General features: G+C 36.4%; 2 protein-coding genes across 2 annotated transcripts; both read right to left on the bottom strand.

The window, feature by feature from the left end:
* Positions 1–4,605: 4,605 nt before the first annotated feature.
* On the bottom strand, positions 4,606–9,735 carry LOC141596998 (serine hydroxymethyltransferase, mitochondrial-like). The gene is made up of 15 exons (XM_074417284.1): positions 9,535–9,735; positions 9,378–9,428; positions 9,164–9,250; positions 8,315–8,436; positions 8,149–8,225; positions 7,813–7,937; positions 7,485–7,577; positions 7,034–7,126; positions 6,753–6,950; positions 6,354–6,458; positions 6,197–6,262; positions 6,007–6,084; positions 5,585–5,696; positions 5,130–5,240; positions 4,606–5,033 (listed from the first exon to the last, which is right to left on the bottom strand). The coding sequence occupies exons 1-15, from the start codon at positions 9,628–9,630 to the stop codon at positions 4,885–4,887; spliced, it is 1,563 nt and encodes a 520-aa protein (XP_074273385.1). The 5' UTR covers positions 9,631–9,735; the 3' UTR covers positions 4,606–4,884.
* Positions 9,736–11,851: 2,116 nt separating this feature from the next.
* On the bottom strand, positions 11,852–14,331 carry LOC141597000 (uncharacterized). The gene has a single exon (XM_074417285.1). It carries the CDS (start codon positions 14,025–14,027, stop codon positions 12,219–12,221), a length of 1,809 nt encoding a protein of 602 aa, XP_074273386.1. The 5' UTR covers positions 14,028–14,331; the 3' UTR covers positions 11,852–12,218.
* Positions 14,332–15,160: the final 829 nt, after the last annotated feature.

Consider the following 15,160-nt stretch of genomic DNA (forward strand, 5'->3'; position numbering starts at 1 on the left):
TCCGTCATTATTGTTCTTTCTCTAATTATTTTATTTGCTGTGTTTTTCTCCGTCATTGTTCTTTCTCTAATTATTCGCTTAGTTTTTCTGCGTTTATTAGTAAAACAAATTAAATAAAATAAAACAAAGAAGATGATGGAGAGGATAGTAAAACAAATCCACATTTAACATACATAAACTTAATTAATTGATATATATACATAAACTTAATGCATTGCTAAAAATACATTTCTTAGATGTTCATTTAGGGATGCATTCTCTTCTATGAGAATCATCCTCTCCTCCTTTGCTATTTGGAGGTTTCGTTCCTTGAGATGCAATATCTTCATATATTTGCATTATCTCGCTGCGCTCTAACTCTCGCACCAAGCCATGTTTCACTGCGGCTCTATATCCTGCACCAAGCCAGATCCGAGCTTCCTCAAGGAAGAGCTTGTTCTTCCTCTCGATTTCCAGCAAGCGGCGTATGAAACTTTTGTTGTACTCGGTCATAATGCATATTAAACGAATGGTATCATTCATTATTGAAGGAAGTTTGGAGTTTATTAGGTTTTAAAGATTTAGGGTGGAGATAGTGATATAATGGATTGGTTATTGAGATAGTGGAATGAATTTATAATTAGTATATGTGTCGTTTGTGTTGTTTTTTAATTAATATGTTTAGGGTTTGATGCTTAAATTAATACGAAGTATATTTTTGTTTAGGAAGTTGTGTCATATCCCTGCTTCAAATCTTATAACCCTTCGCATTTGATATATTGTGTCCTTTCATGCAGGGATTTTGGCAGTAATAATGCATCTAGTAATATATAATTAATTGATGCAGGAGGGATTTTGGCAGTAATGCTTTGTTTTTTTATTTTTTTTTTATTTTTTTTAAAAACAATAACAACGGTTATTTAAAAAAACCCGTTGTTTTTAGCTATAACAACGGTTTTTTCTATTGTAATCATTGTTATAACTTTCGCACCAAAAATTAGTCACACTTTCCACAACGAATGACTCGTAACGACAACGGTTTTTAACCGTTGTTAATAGTTTTCACAACGGGTTTCTTAAAAAACCAACCGTTGTTAAAACCTTTAACAACGGATGCTTTAACAACGTCCGCTTTTTTATATAACAACGGTCTTTAACCGTTGTTATACCCTATATCTGTAGTAGTGATTTAGGACAAGGCTGTAGGTTTTGAGTAGCACTATCCTATTAATTTTGTTAGCTGTGACTATCTTGTTGTGTTGTGTACTTGTTGTGTTGTGTATGCGGTGCAGGTACTCGAGTGAGTTTGAACATCTATTCAGCAGAAAATCTACAGCAGCATTCTGCATGAATGAAATACAATCAAATTTTGCAGGTAAACGTTTATTTGCTTGCAATTCAAAAATTGATCTTCAGATAATTGGGTGACTGACTGGAGAACTCTCGGCCATATGAACTCAACTTTGTTATTGACTAAAATAAAAGAAATTTAGGAAGGGCCATAGATAAATTTGCTAATAGAGGGATTTTCTGAGTCACGCATACAGTCCATCATGTCTTGTGTGCCTACATTTACGGGAAGAAATTACTGTCGGTTCCAAAACTTGCTAGGGACACCAACTGCTCCGTGATTTTTGGCTGATGAACATGCCCTCGAATAAGGTGAAAGGCTCAATGGTAGGTTAGACGGTATAGAAGCCTAGGACTGTAAGTGGTCGATGATTTTTGGGTTTAGATCCGTATAGTTCGGTGTATACTGAGACCGAGCTGCTATTTCAGCCTGGAACATCATCTTGGGGTTAATTTATATCTGTGTTTTTATACGGCGACTTGGGTCATTTGTGGGTTTACAGGAGCGGTTTATTGTGTACTAATAAGTTTGTAATTTCATGTTTAAATTTCCTCTTTTCTCGGTGAAGTGTGCACAACCTTGGTAGCCGGTTCCACCGAGTTATATCTTTTTGCCGGTTATCTTATCCGATGATGCGGAGTTAATTTTAGCAGTCTCGTAGCTCAGGTCACGCCCCCCTTTTTAACCGTAGACCATTGTTCCGAGGTACAGAGTGTATAATGTGCTGTTCTACTCTTTAAGATTGTTGTTCACATTAATCGTGTACAATCATTTGTTTGTCTATTCTTTATATTCTAATACGGCTTGTTAGAGCAACTATTGGTAAAACGTTTCTTCATTTTTTGTGTAGGTTAGAAATCGGTGTCTAATTAATTTATATATGACATACCCTTTCCGTGCACAGGTATTGTTTGGTTTACTTCGCTCGGTAGCTAGCGTGCACAGGTATTAATTTATATAGATTTTTGGAAAATACATACGATGTAATCGGCAATAAAAGGCTATACGAAGTCAAACGAAACTAATAATATCACATGTCCAAACTTCACAAATATTTATAAATATATTTATCAAGTCGATCAATTATACATGCAAAACTATCTTGGGGTACCGTGCACAACGCGCACGGTGCAACCAACTAGTTGACCATAAAAGAACATACTTTAGATAAATAAGTTTAAGTGATTACATAACAAAACCAACTATAAAGTACAATACAACTGTTCCAAACCAAAACCAACTAAAGTAAATAAAATGTCATGACACAATAGCGAAAGACTACTATCAGACTCGTGGTGACTCCATCCCCAGCTAATCCCGCGCGCATCCACAGTATACCTGCTAGACAACTGCTCACGACCCCCGAATGGATCACCACAGTTTTTAAAACATTTAAACGGGGTCAGTTACTGCATAAACAATAGGTATAAGATAAACAACAACAGACACACAATCACAATCCCCAACACCGTCACATCACCAATCATCTGACTACACACTAAAGTGTGTAGCCCTGCCAGAATATCCATCGCAACAGATATTCCTCACCGCCAGTGGGGGACCGCAGCCGTTTCCACCTAAGCCCCGCTTATCTCCATCGAGCGAATAACCCATGTTCCTTAATGTGCACATCCCCTCTGTGGCGGGTTCTACAGAGGGTGAATCAAGGGCGTGAAGCCACTCCCGCAAGTGACTCTACTCAGCCGAGGGCGCACCTCGAGAACCACAGACAATCATCAACAACAACCAATCACAATATCAATTCGAAACAATGCCAATACCAATTACGATATAATCATCATGTCAATCAACCAAACAACCATCTTATAATCATTTATACAAAAACTGAGTAGGGAAACCCTACCTGGAAAAGCAACCACCAAGATCGTCACAATCAGCTAAACAAAATCGTTCTTCAATGAAATCACCTCCTATCAAACATACAATCATACAATCACCATCTAATAAACACAATACTCCCAAAACCCCCAATTTACCCAATTAGGGTTTCAACCAAAATCAATGAAACAACATAAAAACTATACTAGGATCTTACCCATAATACGACGGTCTCAACGGCGTAAAGAACACAACGATCCGACGACTCTAGTCCTTAGGATTTGATAGCAATGCGAAGAAGAAGAAGTAACGAAACTTGTTTTTGTCTCTTATGAATTTAGATCAGGGTAAAAGTGAAAAGAAACTGACGACTTATGTTTTTATATCATTCTCGCATTGCTAACAAAACCCGACAAAATAACCCGTAAGACCGACTTACTCGATCGAGTAAGTGACTTACTCGATCGAGTGCCCCTTACTCGATCGAGTGCCACACGTACTCGATCGAGTACCCATCAGGCAGACTACTGTTTCGTATAAAGACATACTTACTCGACAGAGTAAGTCCCACTCGATAGAGTACCCATAGACATAGAAAACCGTAATATTACACTCGCTCTTCCCCTATTATTTCTACTCTCTAGTGGTGTAAGTGCACCTGGTTCGTCTCATTGGCCTATGGGAGTTGTTAGTATTGCTGATGACTTGGACGGAGTTGCTCGTGGCCAATCTACCTTTATTCACCAGCATGAGTTTGTCGCCAGTCGTATCTTTAGTCATATGGTGGTGCTAGTTTTATTATGTTTATGTTTTCTATTTATGTTGTATAACTTTGGATGTAACTATGGCTCCATGAGCCAAAACAACTAGTTACGTCTTTTTACTACTAAAAATAAAAAAAAAAAAAAAAAAAAAAAAAAGATTAATCCACATGCGGATGAGAATTAGTAGGTTTTTCAACAAATAAAACTGGACAAGTTGATGTTACTCTGGAAGTAATATAAGCCCATTTTTGTAGTGAGTGATGAATAGCTAAGATTCAGCATGAACACTAACCTCATTTTGTATACTACTCTTGTGCACAGCTTTGTTATGACTGGAATGTGTTTCTGTGAATATAGAGTAGTATTTTATACCTGTAATCTTTAAAGATGCCGTGAGTTTGTGACATTGCACATTGAATGCTATAATATGCTACAAGTCCTACAACAACAGGATACCCACATCCGAAAATCATCAAATTCTGTAACCAGTATCTTATCCCAGTACTTCAGATATCCAATATCCAATATCCAATATTAAATTCTTATGATCCGGCTTTTCTGTAACCAAAATGACATCAGAATAGAGGATGTTCTTTTGAGAGGCTTCATTTTCCCATGGAACAGCTGACAATTAACTAATACTGTGCCTGGGATTTATTATCTATGGCTCACTTTCATTGAAGACTTTTCTCATTCTGTAACAAAATTTCGCTTGTTTGAACACCAAATTACAAACCGAGGTATACAATGAAATAGTAGGTAATATTCTAGCAAGCCACCTGCACTAAACATGCTATATGCCCAATAAGCATCGCATGCTTTCGGGTCCTTAATTAAAAGTTTTAAAGCCGCACAAAAACTTCTGAAATTAATCTTTCTATTCTTGAACTAGTAATGCCGTGTTGAAATGTATAGTCCAGCAATATACCTAGACTACATTGATGTCTATGTTCAGTCCTTGTACTTCATTGTCTCCTTCTCGAAACCAATGGTGGGGAATTGTTTTGCATAATCCTCAACATCTTGACGCAACTTAGCAATCTCAGATTGAACTTTGCTATCTGATTTCAAAGTTGCCACGAAATCCTTTAGTTTTGTTCCTGTAATACATCTCAGATGGAAAACAGCTCTATGTTACTTTACAAATTTTTCAGATTATATACATTGATGTCTAGAAAGAAATAAGCGGGACAGACCAGTTGTGTTAGCCTTGATCTGTAATGCTAGTTTCACAGCTCTGTCAAAGAAGTCAGCTACTTTCTCAAAATCCTCTTCTAAAAATCCCCTAGACGTGAGAGCTGGGGTTCCTGGTATGAAGAAAGAGAAGGAAAAATAGTCAAATAAGAACAATACTAATGTGACACAACGTTTGGGGTTTGGCCAAAAATTCACTATTCTTTGGTTTTGCATTAATACGAAGACAGAGTAAAATGGCTCATTGAACTGGGTTCACTTCTTTTTTTTATTGGGAAGTAGCAGTCGTCGATGCAATTTACAAAGCAATTTTTATCAAGGGGCATCCGGAAACAGCCTTTTTGTGTTGTTAACAACACAAGGTATGTCTGCTTTCATCCGATCCCTCTTTACCTAGCCATCTGTGGGATTTCGAGATACTGGGAATCTGTATTATTGTGGGTGGAAGAGTACTTACCCATACGAATGCCTCCAGGAATCATGGCTGACACATCTCCGGGAACTGTATTCTTATTAGCTGCAATATGAACTGCTTCCATGACCTTTTCAACCCGTGATCCATCGATACTCTATCCATAAAAATAGAATGGGAGTGTGACTGATGTTTGATTATTAGACAAGCACAAAAGACTCACTGCATCATATTATACGGAGCAAACAGGGGACTATTCTTTTAGCTTGTGCCTTAAGTTTAATATTTCTGGACTGTAGAGGACATCAGCACCTAAGTCACTAGACAAAGTCACAAAGCCAAATGCAGATAAAGGATTCGAAAAAACAACCAAGAACCATAATACAGATTGCCATATTTTTATTATGATAAACAAAGTGAAGAGTCTGAAGACACAGCAAAGCACACAGGGAACAAATGAACAGTACCTTGTCTCGTAGATTTACCAAGACTAGGTGATTCTCAGTCCCACCAGATACCAGGTTATACCCCTTGTCAAGTAAGCGCTACAGAAGCAATAGTGTTCACTGATGAAGGCTGTCAAAGGAAATTAACAAAAAAAAAATTCCAGCACTAAGTGAAGTCCTTGGGAATTGGGATGTTGAACCCCTACTATACCTTGGCGAATGCAGTGGAGTTACTAAGCACCTGCTCTTGATAGGCTTTGTATTCAGGAGTCATAGCCTAGAGAAATATAGGAAAGCCAATCATGTATTTTAGCATAAATTATCAGAAAGCACATCTATCTTGGAACAAAAAGAAGTTCAAGATGAACCTGTTTCAACGCAACAGCTAAACCAGAAATAGTATGATTATGCGGTCCACCTTGAAGACCAGGAAAGACAGCTTGATTGATTTTATCCTCAAAGTCATACATAATCTACAAGAAGAGCTAAACTATCAGAACTTATTAGCCAAATGAGGAAGGACAGCATCACTGGTTTTCCTCAACAATGAACTGTGTAAGCAGAGCTTAGAAGGATTCAATTTTACCAATATAATTATTTTGCTACTGGAAGAAATACTCAAAATAGAGGTTATGATAATCAATATGATGTTATAGTATTACAAGTAACAAACTAAAGATTCATCCAAAAAAGGAAAACAGAGTCCGTGTAATTTAAAGCAAAGAGTCAACTCTAAGACAAAGAGAACTAGATAAAGAAAGACTTACTTCTTCCCCTTTCTTGTTTATCTCCTTCAAACCCTTCCTAAAAAATATCATTGCACCACGCGGCCCTCTGAGTGACTTATGCGTTGTAGTAGTCACTATATCTGCGTACTCAAAAGGAGATGGAATGACACCAGCAGCAACCAAACCACTGATATGTGCCATATCTGCCAGCATAATAGCTTTTTGCTTGTCACAAACCTGTTAGTTCAGTAAGAGAAGTATTACTTTAAATATAAATACATCCAGCCAGAGAGAAACTACCAGATGGCTAAAAAGTGAACCTTTCTGATGCGTGCATAATTGTAGTGGCGAGCATAAGCACTTGCACCAGCGACAATTAGTTTCGGCCGGAATAGAGCTGCACTCTTCTCCAGCTACAATGCATCGTGTTTAATAGAATATGTCAAAATCATCACCAATTGGCATATATAATTCAATAAGCTAGTTTGCAACAAATATTTATCATCACTAAAAATTAGAAAGCATACAAAAGAACAAACTGTTGGAGAAATACATGGTGCATACTAATCATAAATTGTATGGTTTCAAACTTAATATTTCCTAGCCATTGAGCAACAACGCCAACTGGATATAAAAGTACTAAACAGACCGTTCAAACTACATGTTTGAAAGATTTGCTAAAGGAAAATAATTCAACCAATTATCAAGCTTTTAAACAAGATCATGGTATACAAGAAGCAAAGGGTGTGAGATAATAAAGCCCAAGAATACCTGGTCATAGTCGATGTAACCTGTGCTCTCATCCAATCTATATGGCATGGTCTCGAAGAAAATGGAAACGGCTGATATCTTCTTAGTGTCAGTCTGCAAAAAGAAAAACACAACTTTATCAGGCTAATGCACAAGGAAAAAAGTAAGGACAAAAAAAAACTACCCTTCATCAACCAGCTCTATGTTGTGGTTGTTGAGAATACTAGCATAAAATTTCTAACACATTTATTAAGATGAACCCCATGAAGCACCTCTAACGTGAACATGACACGGTGAAGGATTAACCCCCCTGTCTCACATAAAAAGCACCAGCATTTGATAAAAATACCTGATAACCATGTGAAAGGTGGCCACCATGAGGTAAATCAAGAGCCATTATCCTGTCATGGGGTTTCAGAAGTCCAGTGTAAGCTTGAAAGTTGGCAGGTGACCCAGACAGGGACTGCACATTGACTGTAAAATGAATGAGAGAAGTAGGATACAATGATCAATGATAAAACTAGGTTCAGAAAACTTGCGGCCAAATATTTCGGTTGCTCTATCTATTTCGATGCAAACGAATAATCATTCTACATATATATATATATATATATATATATATATATATATATATATATATACACAAGAATGTAGTGTCAGCTTCTATAACACTATATGTGCTCACCTCCCCATTTCGCAGGATCCAACTTAAATACTTCCAGTGCCCTCTTCTGACATAGTGTCTCTGCCATGTCGATATACCTGAGTTGCATTTAATAGAACATGAGATCAGGTGTCTTCTACAAGAAATATAGTTATTAAGAGAGAAAAGGGTGACAATCAGATCATACTCATTTCCACCATAGTATCTAGCACCAGGATATCCTTCACTATATTTATTAGTCATAACAGACCCAACTGCTTGCATTACTGAAACAGAGGTGAAGTTCTCAGATGGTATAAGCTCAAGCCCCTGAAGAGAAACGCCAATTAAATTTCCAAGATGAGGCTGAATCACAAGAAAGTAGCACAAACATATTGACTGGTATACAACTCGACTACAATTATATACAAGTACTACATTGCCACATTGTCTCAAAGGCTCCCGCCTAAGACAAGATAAGGATGGTAAGATGTAATGATCAAAATCTCATAGAACAATTTAGATTGACTTCCTCGCAATCCAGCAAGCCAACATTATTTCTCTGTTTGGGTCTCACTTATATAAGCAATTGTTTCTAAAAGCATAACTGCAACATTGCTGAAGAGATATAATCCCAAGAGCGAATCATGTGTCCCTCCCCTTGTTCCATCACTTTTCCCTTTCCACACACAAGCTACTATTGTAATTTACAGAACTGATTTTTTTTTTTTTTTAAGCCTGATATGTCAAAAAGAAAAGAATGTGAGGAACATCGGAACATCGAATAAGATAGATGATTAAACTACACCATTACTCAGTTAGTTTAATACGAGTACCATCATAGGCTCACAGCTAGCCAACCCCAATGTGACTAATTAACGATTCATACTCCTGAATATCTAATCGGAACTACTCAAATACGATTATTGTACGACATATAATGATGTCGTCAATAACTACTATTGTATCATACAACCGTCTTACGTACTTAAAAGTATGCAATACGAAGATGCAAAACAAGAATACCAAATAAAAAAAAAAAAAAAAAAAATGAAACCTTCCATTGACGAGCTTTCTCGAGCTCAATGATATCGGCAATCTCAGGATCAATAACCTCAAGCGGTTCATTCAACTGCTTTATCCACTATACAAAAAACATTTTCAAAATGCAGGCATCAACACAAACCCTATTAGAAGTGGCGTTACAATAAGATCTCGTAAAATAATTAACTAAAATGCAATAAAAGCAATACAAAATAGTAAATGATTACATTGACATGAGATCGATCCTTGTCGAAAGCAGCTTCATTTGACAAAGAAGACTACAAATCAATCAAATAAAAAAATCACGAAACTTTACCCAAAAAAAAGTGTATGAATGAATGAATGATTGTAAAGGCAGAAAATGGAAGTTGATGATAAGAAAACCATGGAATAAGAGGAAGCGGCATTGTAGAGAGGACGAAGGAAGGAAGAGGAGGTTGGAGAAGAAGAAATCTTGCGAAGCGCCATTGACATAGCCATTCAGGTTCCTGTCTTGATTTTTCCTAAGAGTTGAGATTGTACCGCCAGATTTGGTTTATATATTCACTTGCCAGCAACAATGGTGAGAGTCCGAACTTTTGGGTTGGTGTGTTGCTGCGGTTGTTGCGTTACTTTCTTATTGCTACCGCTTTTTGTCATTCTATTCTATATATAAGACGGTTTTATAGAAACCTTATTTCCATTTAAATGTTTATAATTTTTTTTTTTTCTTTTTGAAAGAAAGTATCAATTCATTAATAAATAGTCATACGACATCTATAACATGTGTCAAATTTGACCGGATACAACTCGACTAGAACCAAATAAAATAAAATTTTGTTCAAAGAAAGATCGGTAAACTTGACATGTGTCAAATTTGACCGGATACAACTCGACTAGAATCAAATAAAATAAAATCTCGTTCAAAGAAATATCTGTAAACTTGACATGTGTCAAATTTTGACCGGATACAACTCGACTAGAACCAAATAAAATAAAATCCCGTTCAAAGAAAGATCTGTAAACTTGACCTGTGTCAAATTTGACTGGATACAACTCGACTAGAACCAAATAAAATAAAATCTTGTTCAAAGAAAGATCTGTAAACTTGAATTGCTCTAAAGCACATCCTCTATCATATCGCCGCAATCAGCTTTTCACAAGAGGATCGTAGGATCTTGAGCCTTAACGAGAGACGATTTCATCTGACCAAATCGAGTGCAACCAACAAATCAACAAGAAATGTAATACCACATAACGATCCATTACGAAACTGATATTCCGCATCTTCACCATATGAGGAACGACCAAGGCGTTCTTATCTATATTTCCACTAGAACTAAAACCTATAAAGATAAGGACTGAAAAAACCCCGAAAATAGAGACGGACAAACAGATTTCACCAAAAGGGAGATTTTTATTGATTAATTCATAAAGTTTCATCCTAAGAATTGATAAATAAAGTTATATGGGGCTTACCATAGGTCAATAGTTGATAGAAGCTCCAAATTTGATTGATGGAGGCTAGGATTTTTAGGGAGAAGAGAGGGATATAATTTGAATTCTTGCTAACATATTCTCATTAACAACAATAAGGGCATACATTAATAACCCATTTATGGTAAGATTAACAACACATTCTCATTAAATATGGTAAAAATGAGAATATATTTTTCATTAAATATGGTAAAAATGAGAATATACTTGAGTATCTCATGTGAATTTGTTATTAATCTTACCATAAATGGGTTATTAATGTATGTCCTTAGGGCACACGTTAGAAAAACCCATCATTAAATTATAACTTTTGAATATTCTTATAAGATATTGGCCAACTAACATTACTTTTCATGTTGAAACTAACGCACTGTGGTGGTGGTTGTCATCAATAGTTGAAACTAAAGCACTGTGGTGGTGGTGGTCGTCGTCAATAATGTTAGTAATGATATTGCAATAGTTTAAGAGATTTTTTAGTTTTCATTCGTTTTTGAGAAATACTTTAATGAATATTACTCCGTATTATTATAAAATCCGTTAAATGAGATATTGGAGAATATAATATCCTTATAGGGAGTATAAGGTACTTTTATTGCTTTTCCGAGAAATAATTTAATGAATAATACAAAGTCTGTTTGATGAGATATTGTAGATTTGTAGGGTAGCATATAAATATTTATGTGAATTGAAATATTTTTGTTATATACTCCCTCCATTCAACTCCTCTTTGCAAGTTTCTCTTTTGCACACTATTCACAAGCGGACATTCAACTTCAATTTTCTGTCGATACAAAAGTGAAAATATATTCATGTGGGATCTTATTTAATTCGTCTTTAAGAGTACATTAAAAATATCTAACTTAAAAATATCTAACTTTTATAATTTTAGCAAATACGCAGCTAATGATATTTATCGCGTAAAAGTTGCGTTAGCAAATGTGATAAAGCAAACTTGGAAAGAGGAGTTGAATGGAGGGAGTATGGAGTAGTGCATTTTTGAATCTTTGCGCATAGCAGTAGAAAGTTGTTTTTATTGCTTTTCAATTGGACCACTAACTCGCACGACCCACCTCTTCTATTGGGTACTAAATTTAAACACAAATGGGCTATATTAATGAGCTTCAGTTGACTGCTTAAGATGGGTAAGTAAGGTGAACTCAACTTAATCGACTGAAAGAAAACTGAGATTCACCTGAGTAACACACTAACACCAGTTCGATCCTAATTGAACTGCACGAAATAACAAATTTATTTAGAAGTACCATCATGGTAAAACTTCAGAGTACAACTGTTCCATATGAGTTCACTCGTATTCAAGGTAATCAACATCGTAGTTATCTGCAGAGAGCTTACATACGATGTATAGACCTCGAACAATCAACACTGCATTAGGATCCAAGAAAACTAACAAAATTGAATCCTCACATAACTACACAAGGATACAGAAGAGAGAGGCATTTGGAGCAAAATACATGAGCTCCACTAACTATTTCCATTCCATGCAGTTTTCTTGTGGAAGACCTTGTATGAGGAGGGATATACCATGAAATGAGATACAACGGCCTCTTATGAGTTCTTGCATTTCCACTCGTCTACATCTTAACAGCTACCAGTTCTGCTGAACTTTTCTTCACTACTCCTCTAGCACACAACTCATTCAATAATTCCAGCGCCTCCTTCGACATGCCTTCATGTGCAATACCTTCTACAAGAATGGTGTAAGTCGATTCAGTTGGTTTGCAACCCTTTGAAACCATGTACCCCAAAAAGTCAATAGCCCCAGCAGTGTCTCTAGCCTTACAAAGTCCCAACATGATTGAGTTGTACGTCATAGCATTTGGCTTTATGCCTACTGCTTCTATCTCATGGAGAAAACCAATTGCCTCGTCAACCTTTCCTTCTCTACTAAGCCCTGCTACCAGGGATGAGTAGGTAATTATATCAGGCTGATGACCCTTTCTACGCATTTCATCCAGAAGCTTTATAGCTTGCTCTGTCTTCCCTGCCTTAGAGAGCCCGTCAATTACAGTGTTATAAGTGATCAACACTGGTGAGCAACCCTTATCACTTAATTGATTCAAAATTTCTACAGCGATTTCCACATTGCCATCTTTGCACAAGGCTGTCAGTAGGGTATTGTAGGTAACAATATCGGGATAACAACCGCGAGAAACCATAGTCCCAAGGTATTCAATTGCCCTTTCCATATTCTTTTCTTTGCAAAATGCATGTAGCAAAGGGTTGTAACTAAGGGAGTTTGGAGTGCATCCGTATTTTGGCATCTTCTCCAAAACATCAATTGCTCGTCCAAGTAGACCTCTTCGACACAAAAAATTAATCAATATATTGAAGGTTACAACACTAGGAGAGCAACCTTTTTTGAGCATATCAGACAATAAATTTTCCGCATCCATCCACCTTCCCTTGCTACACATGCTTCTTAAAATAATGTTGTGTGTAATCACATTAGGTTGGCAACCAAATGAAGGCATGCTATTGAGAAACTTAATGGCTTCGTCCAATCTTCCTTCTTTGCAAATCCCGTTTATAAGAACATTATAAGTAACAACATCAGGTTTGCAACCTTTACTCCTCATCTCATCAAAAAGCTTCATTGCTTGGCCAACTCCACTATCCTTACAAGCCGCTTCAATCAAAATTGTATATGTAAACACATCAGGATAACAACCCCTTTCCAACTGCCGGTTAACAACCTCCATGGCTTGTTTGAATCGCCCACTATCACACAGACTACGCAATATCGTGTTGTATGTCACAATATCAGGAGCAACATTCATATTGTCAAGAAGTCTGAGAGCATTCTCCAACTCTCCTGATTTGCAATACCCACTAATCAAAACATTATAAGTTATAACATCGGGCACAGCTCCTGAATCCTCAAGAATTTCCAGCACCCGGGTGGCATTCCTAGTTTTACGAATTCTACAAAGCCCTCTAATCAAACTGGTACACGGAATAATATCAGGAATATCCCCACGATAAACCATACTTTCAAGATACCTAAACGCTTCCTCAAGGTCCCCATTCCTAACAAGACGACGAAGATGATTATTACTCCCTATTTCATCATAGCTTGGCTGGCCAGACCCCACTGACGAGCTATCGCCATTGAAACGCAACTCGGTTTTCCTGTCATGGTTCATAACCCGACCATTAACAGCAAAAGAATCATTCTTGGATACGGAACAAGCCCGACTATCCCTCAGCTTCCTATACCCCTTTTCCTTACATCCCACAGTACTCATCTCAGAATAAACTCTGACAGAAACCCTAGACCCAATTCTAGGTCTTGAAACACGGTTTCTTACAATAGAAGTTTGTACAGAGTGAAATGAGTAAAACCCATCTTGGGTTTGATTAATAGGTACCATTAAATCCATAATTAACACTTGAATTGTGTTTATGTGATTACTTGGTTCATATGCCAAAGCTGCTAAGTAACATGTATTTCAATTCAAATGTTTTTTTATAAACTAAACAAGAACATACAGTGAAAATGAGAGAAATCAGGTGTATAATAAAGAAAGGAAGCTTACTTTGACGCCTTGTTCTTATCTAGTTATGAAGTTAACCCTGTGGAGTTTGGAGAACGATGAAGGGGTTTGGGGAGGAAAGCGTGGGGTAATTTTCCTGAGGTTTCAGGGTTTTGCAACTACTCCTTATGTGACAACCCAAATCCAATAAGCCCCTATTTTCTTGGGTCTTGGGTCTTGACTCTTGTGGGCAGGGCCACGGGTGTCCATTATTTCGGTCTGAACCAAAATTGGATCCAAAAGAATCAGAATGACTGGATAGGGAAGTTCTCGAACTAAAAGTTCACGATAAGTCTCTCTTAAGACCACTAGTATCCGTCTTAATTATAAGACGGGTTAGGTCGATACTATATTATGTGAATATGATAGAAATTGATCCTACGATAAAGCAAAAGGTAGGCGGCTAAAAAAAGAGTAGGTTATTGAAATGACCAAATGCAGAGATAGAATTGACATTACACAAATAAAAAATAGAAATTAATTCACTCTCCCAATGACCCTAAACTAAATCATTTAGGTGCTCTTTCATTTTCTAGATCTCATCCCAACGCATAAAAATCATCATAATTTCACCCCATTTCAGAATCATCTTACCACCTAAAATCTTCATATATAAAAATGAAGAGAAAGACAATGCAAGGAAACTCAAAAAATATGGATTTATGGGTTTTTTTATATAATTTGCATTATGTTACCATGTTGAAATTGTATAGTATTTTTAAAGTGTATTGATTTTAATTATTATAGGGTTTGTTGTCTTAAATTTGATTAAACTCAAAAAACCTGATTTTTTTTGTTTTGTTTCTTACTTTTGAATAAACTTCAATAATATGGATTTCTAGGTTTTTTATATAATATGTTACTTTTTTCGTGCACTATGTTACCATTTACGATGGAAATATAAATTTGTATATAGACACAAAGTAGATTGTAAATTGTTGTCATTTTATTTAAAATTAGTGATGAATTTTGAATAATCC

The sequence above is a fragment of the Silene latifolia genome, chromosome 8 (genome assembly GCF_048544455.1).
Source record: "Silene latifolia isolate original U9 population chromosome 8, ASM4854445v1, whole genome shotgun sequence".
In the NCBI taxonomy this organism is placed as follows: Eukaryota; Viridiplantae; Streptophyta; class Magnoliopsida; order Caryophyllales; family Caryophyllaceae; genus Silene; species Silene latifolia.

Excerpts from the sequence above, each read along its gene's own strand:
- LOC141596998 (XM_074417284.1), bottom strand. The coding sequence starts at position 9,630 with ATGGCTATGTCAATGGCGCTTCGCAAGATTTCTTCTTCTCCAACCTCC. Across the intron at positions 7,127-7,484 it reads GTTACATCGACTATGACCAG|CTGGAGAAGAGTGCAGCTCT; the intron begins GTATTCTTGGGC and ends GATGCATTGTAG. Across the intron at positions 6,263-6,353 it reads TAGCTGTTGCGTTGAAACAG|GCTATGACTCCTGAATACAA; the intron begins GTTCATCTTGAA and ends ATATTTCTCTAG.
- LOC141597000 (XM_074417285.1), bottom strand. The coding sequence starts at position 14,027 with ATGGATTTAATGGTACCTATTAATCAAACCCAAGATGGGTTTTACTCA.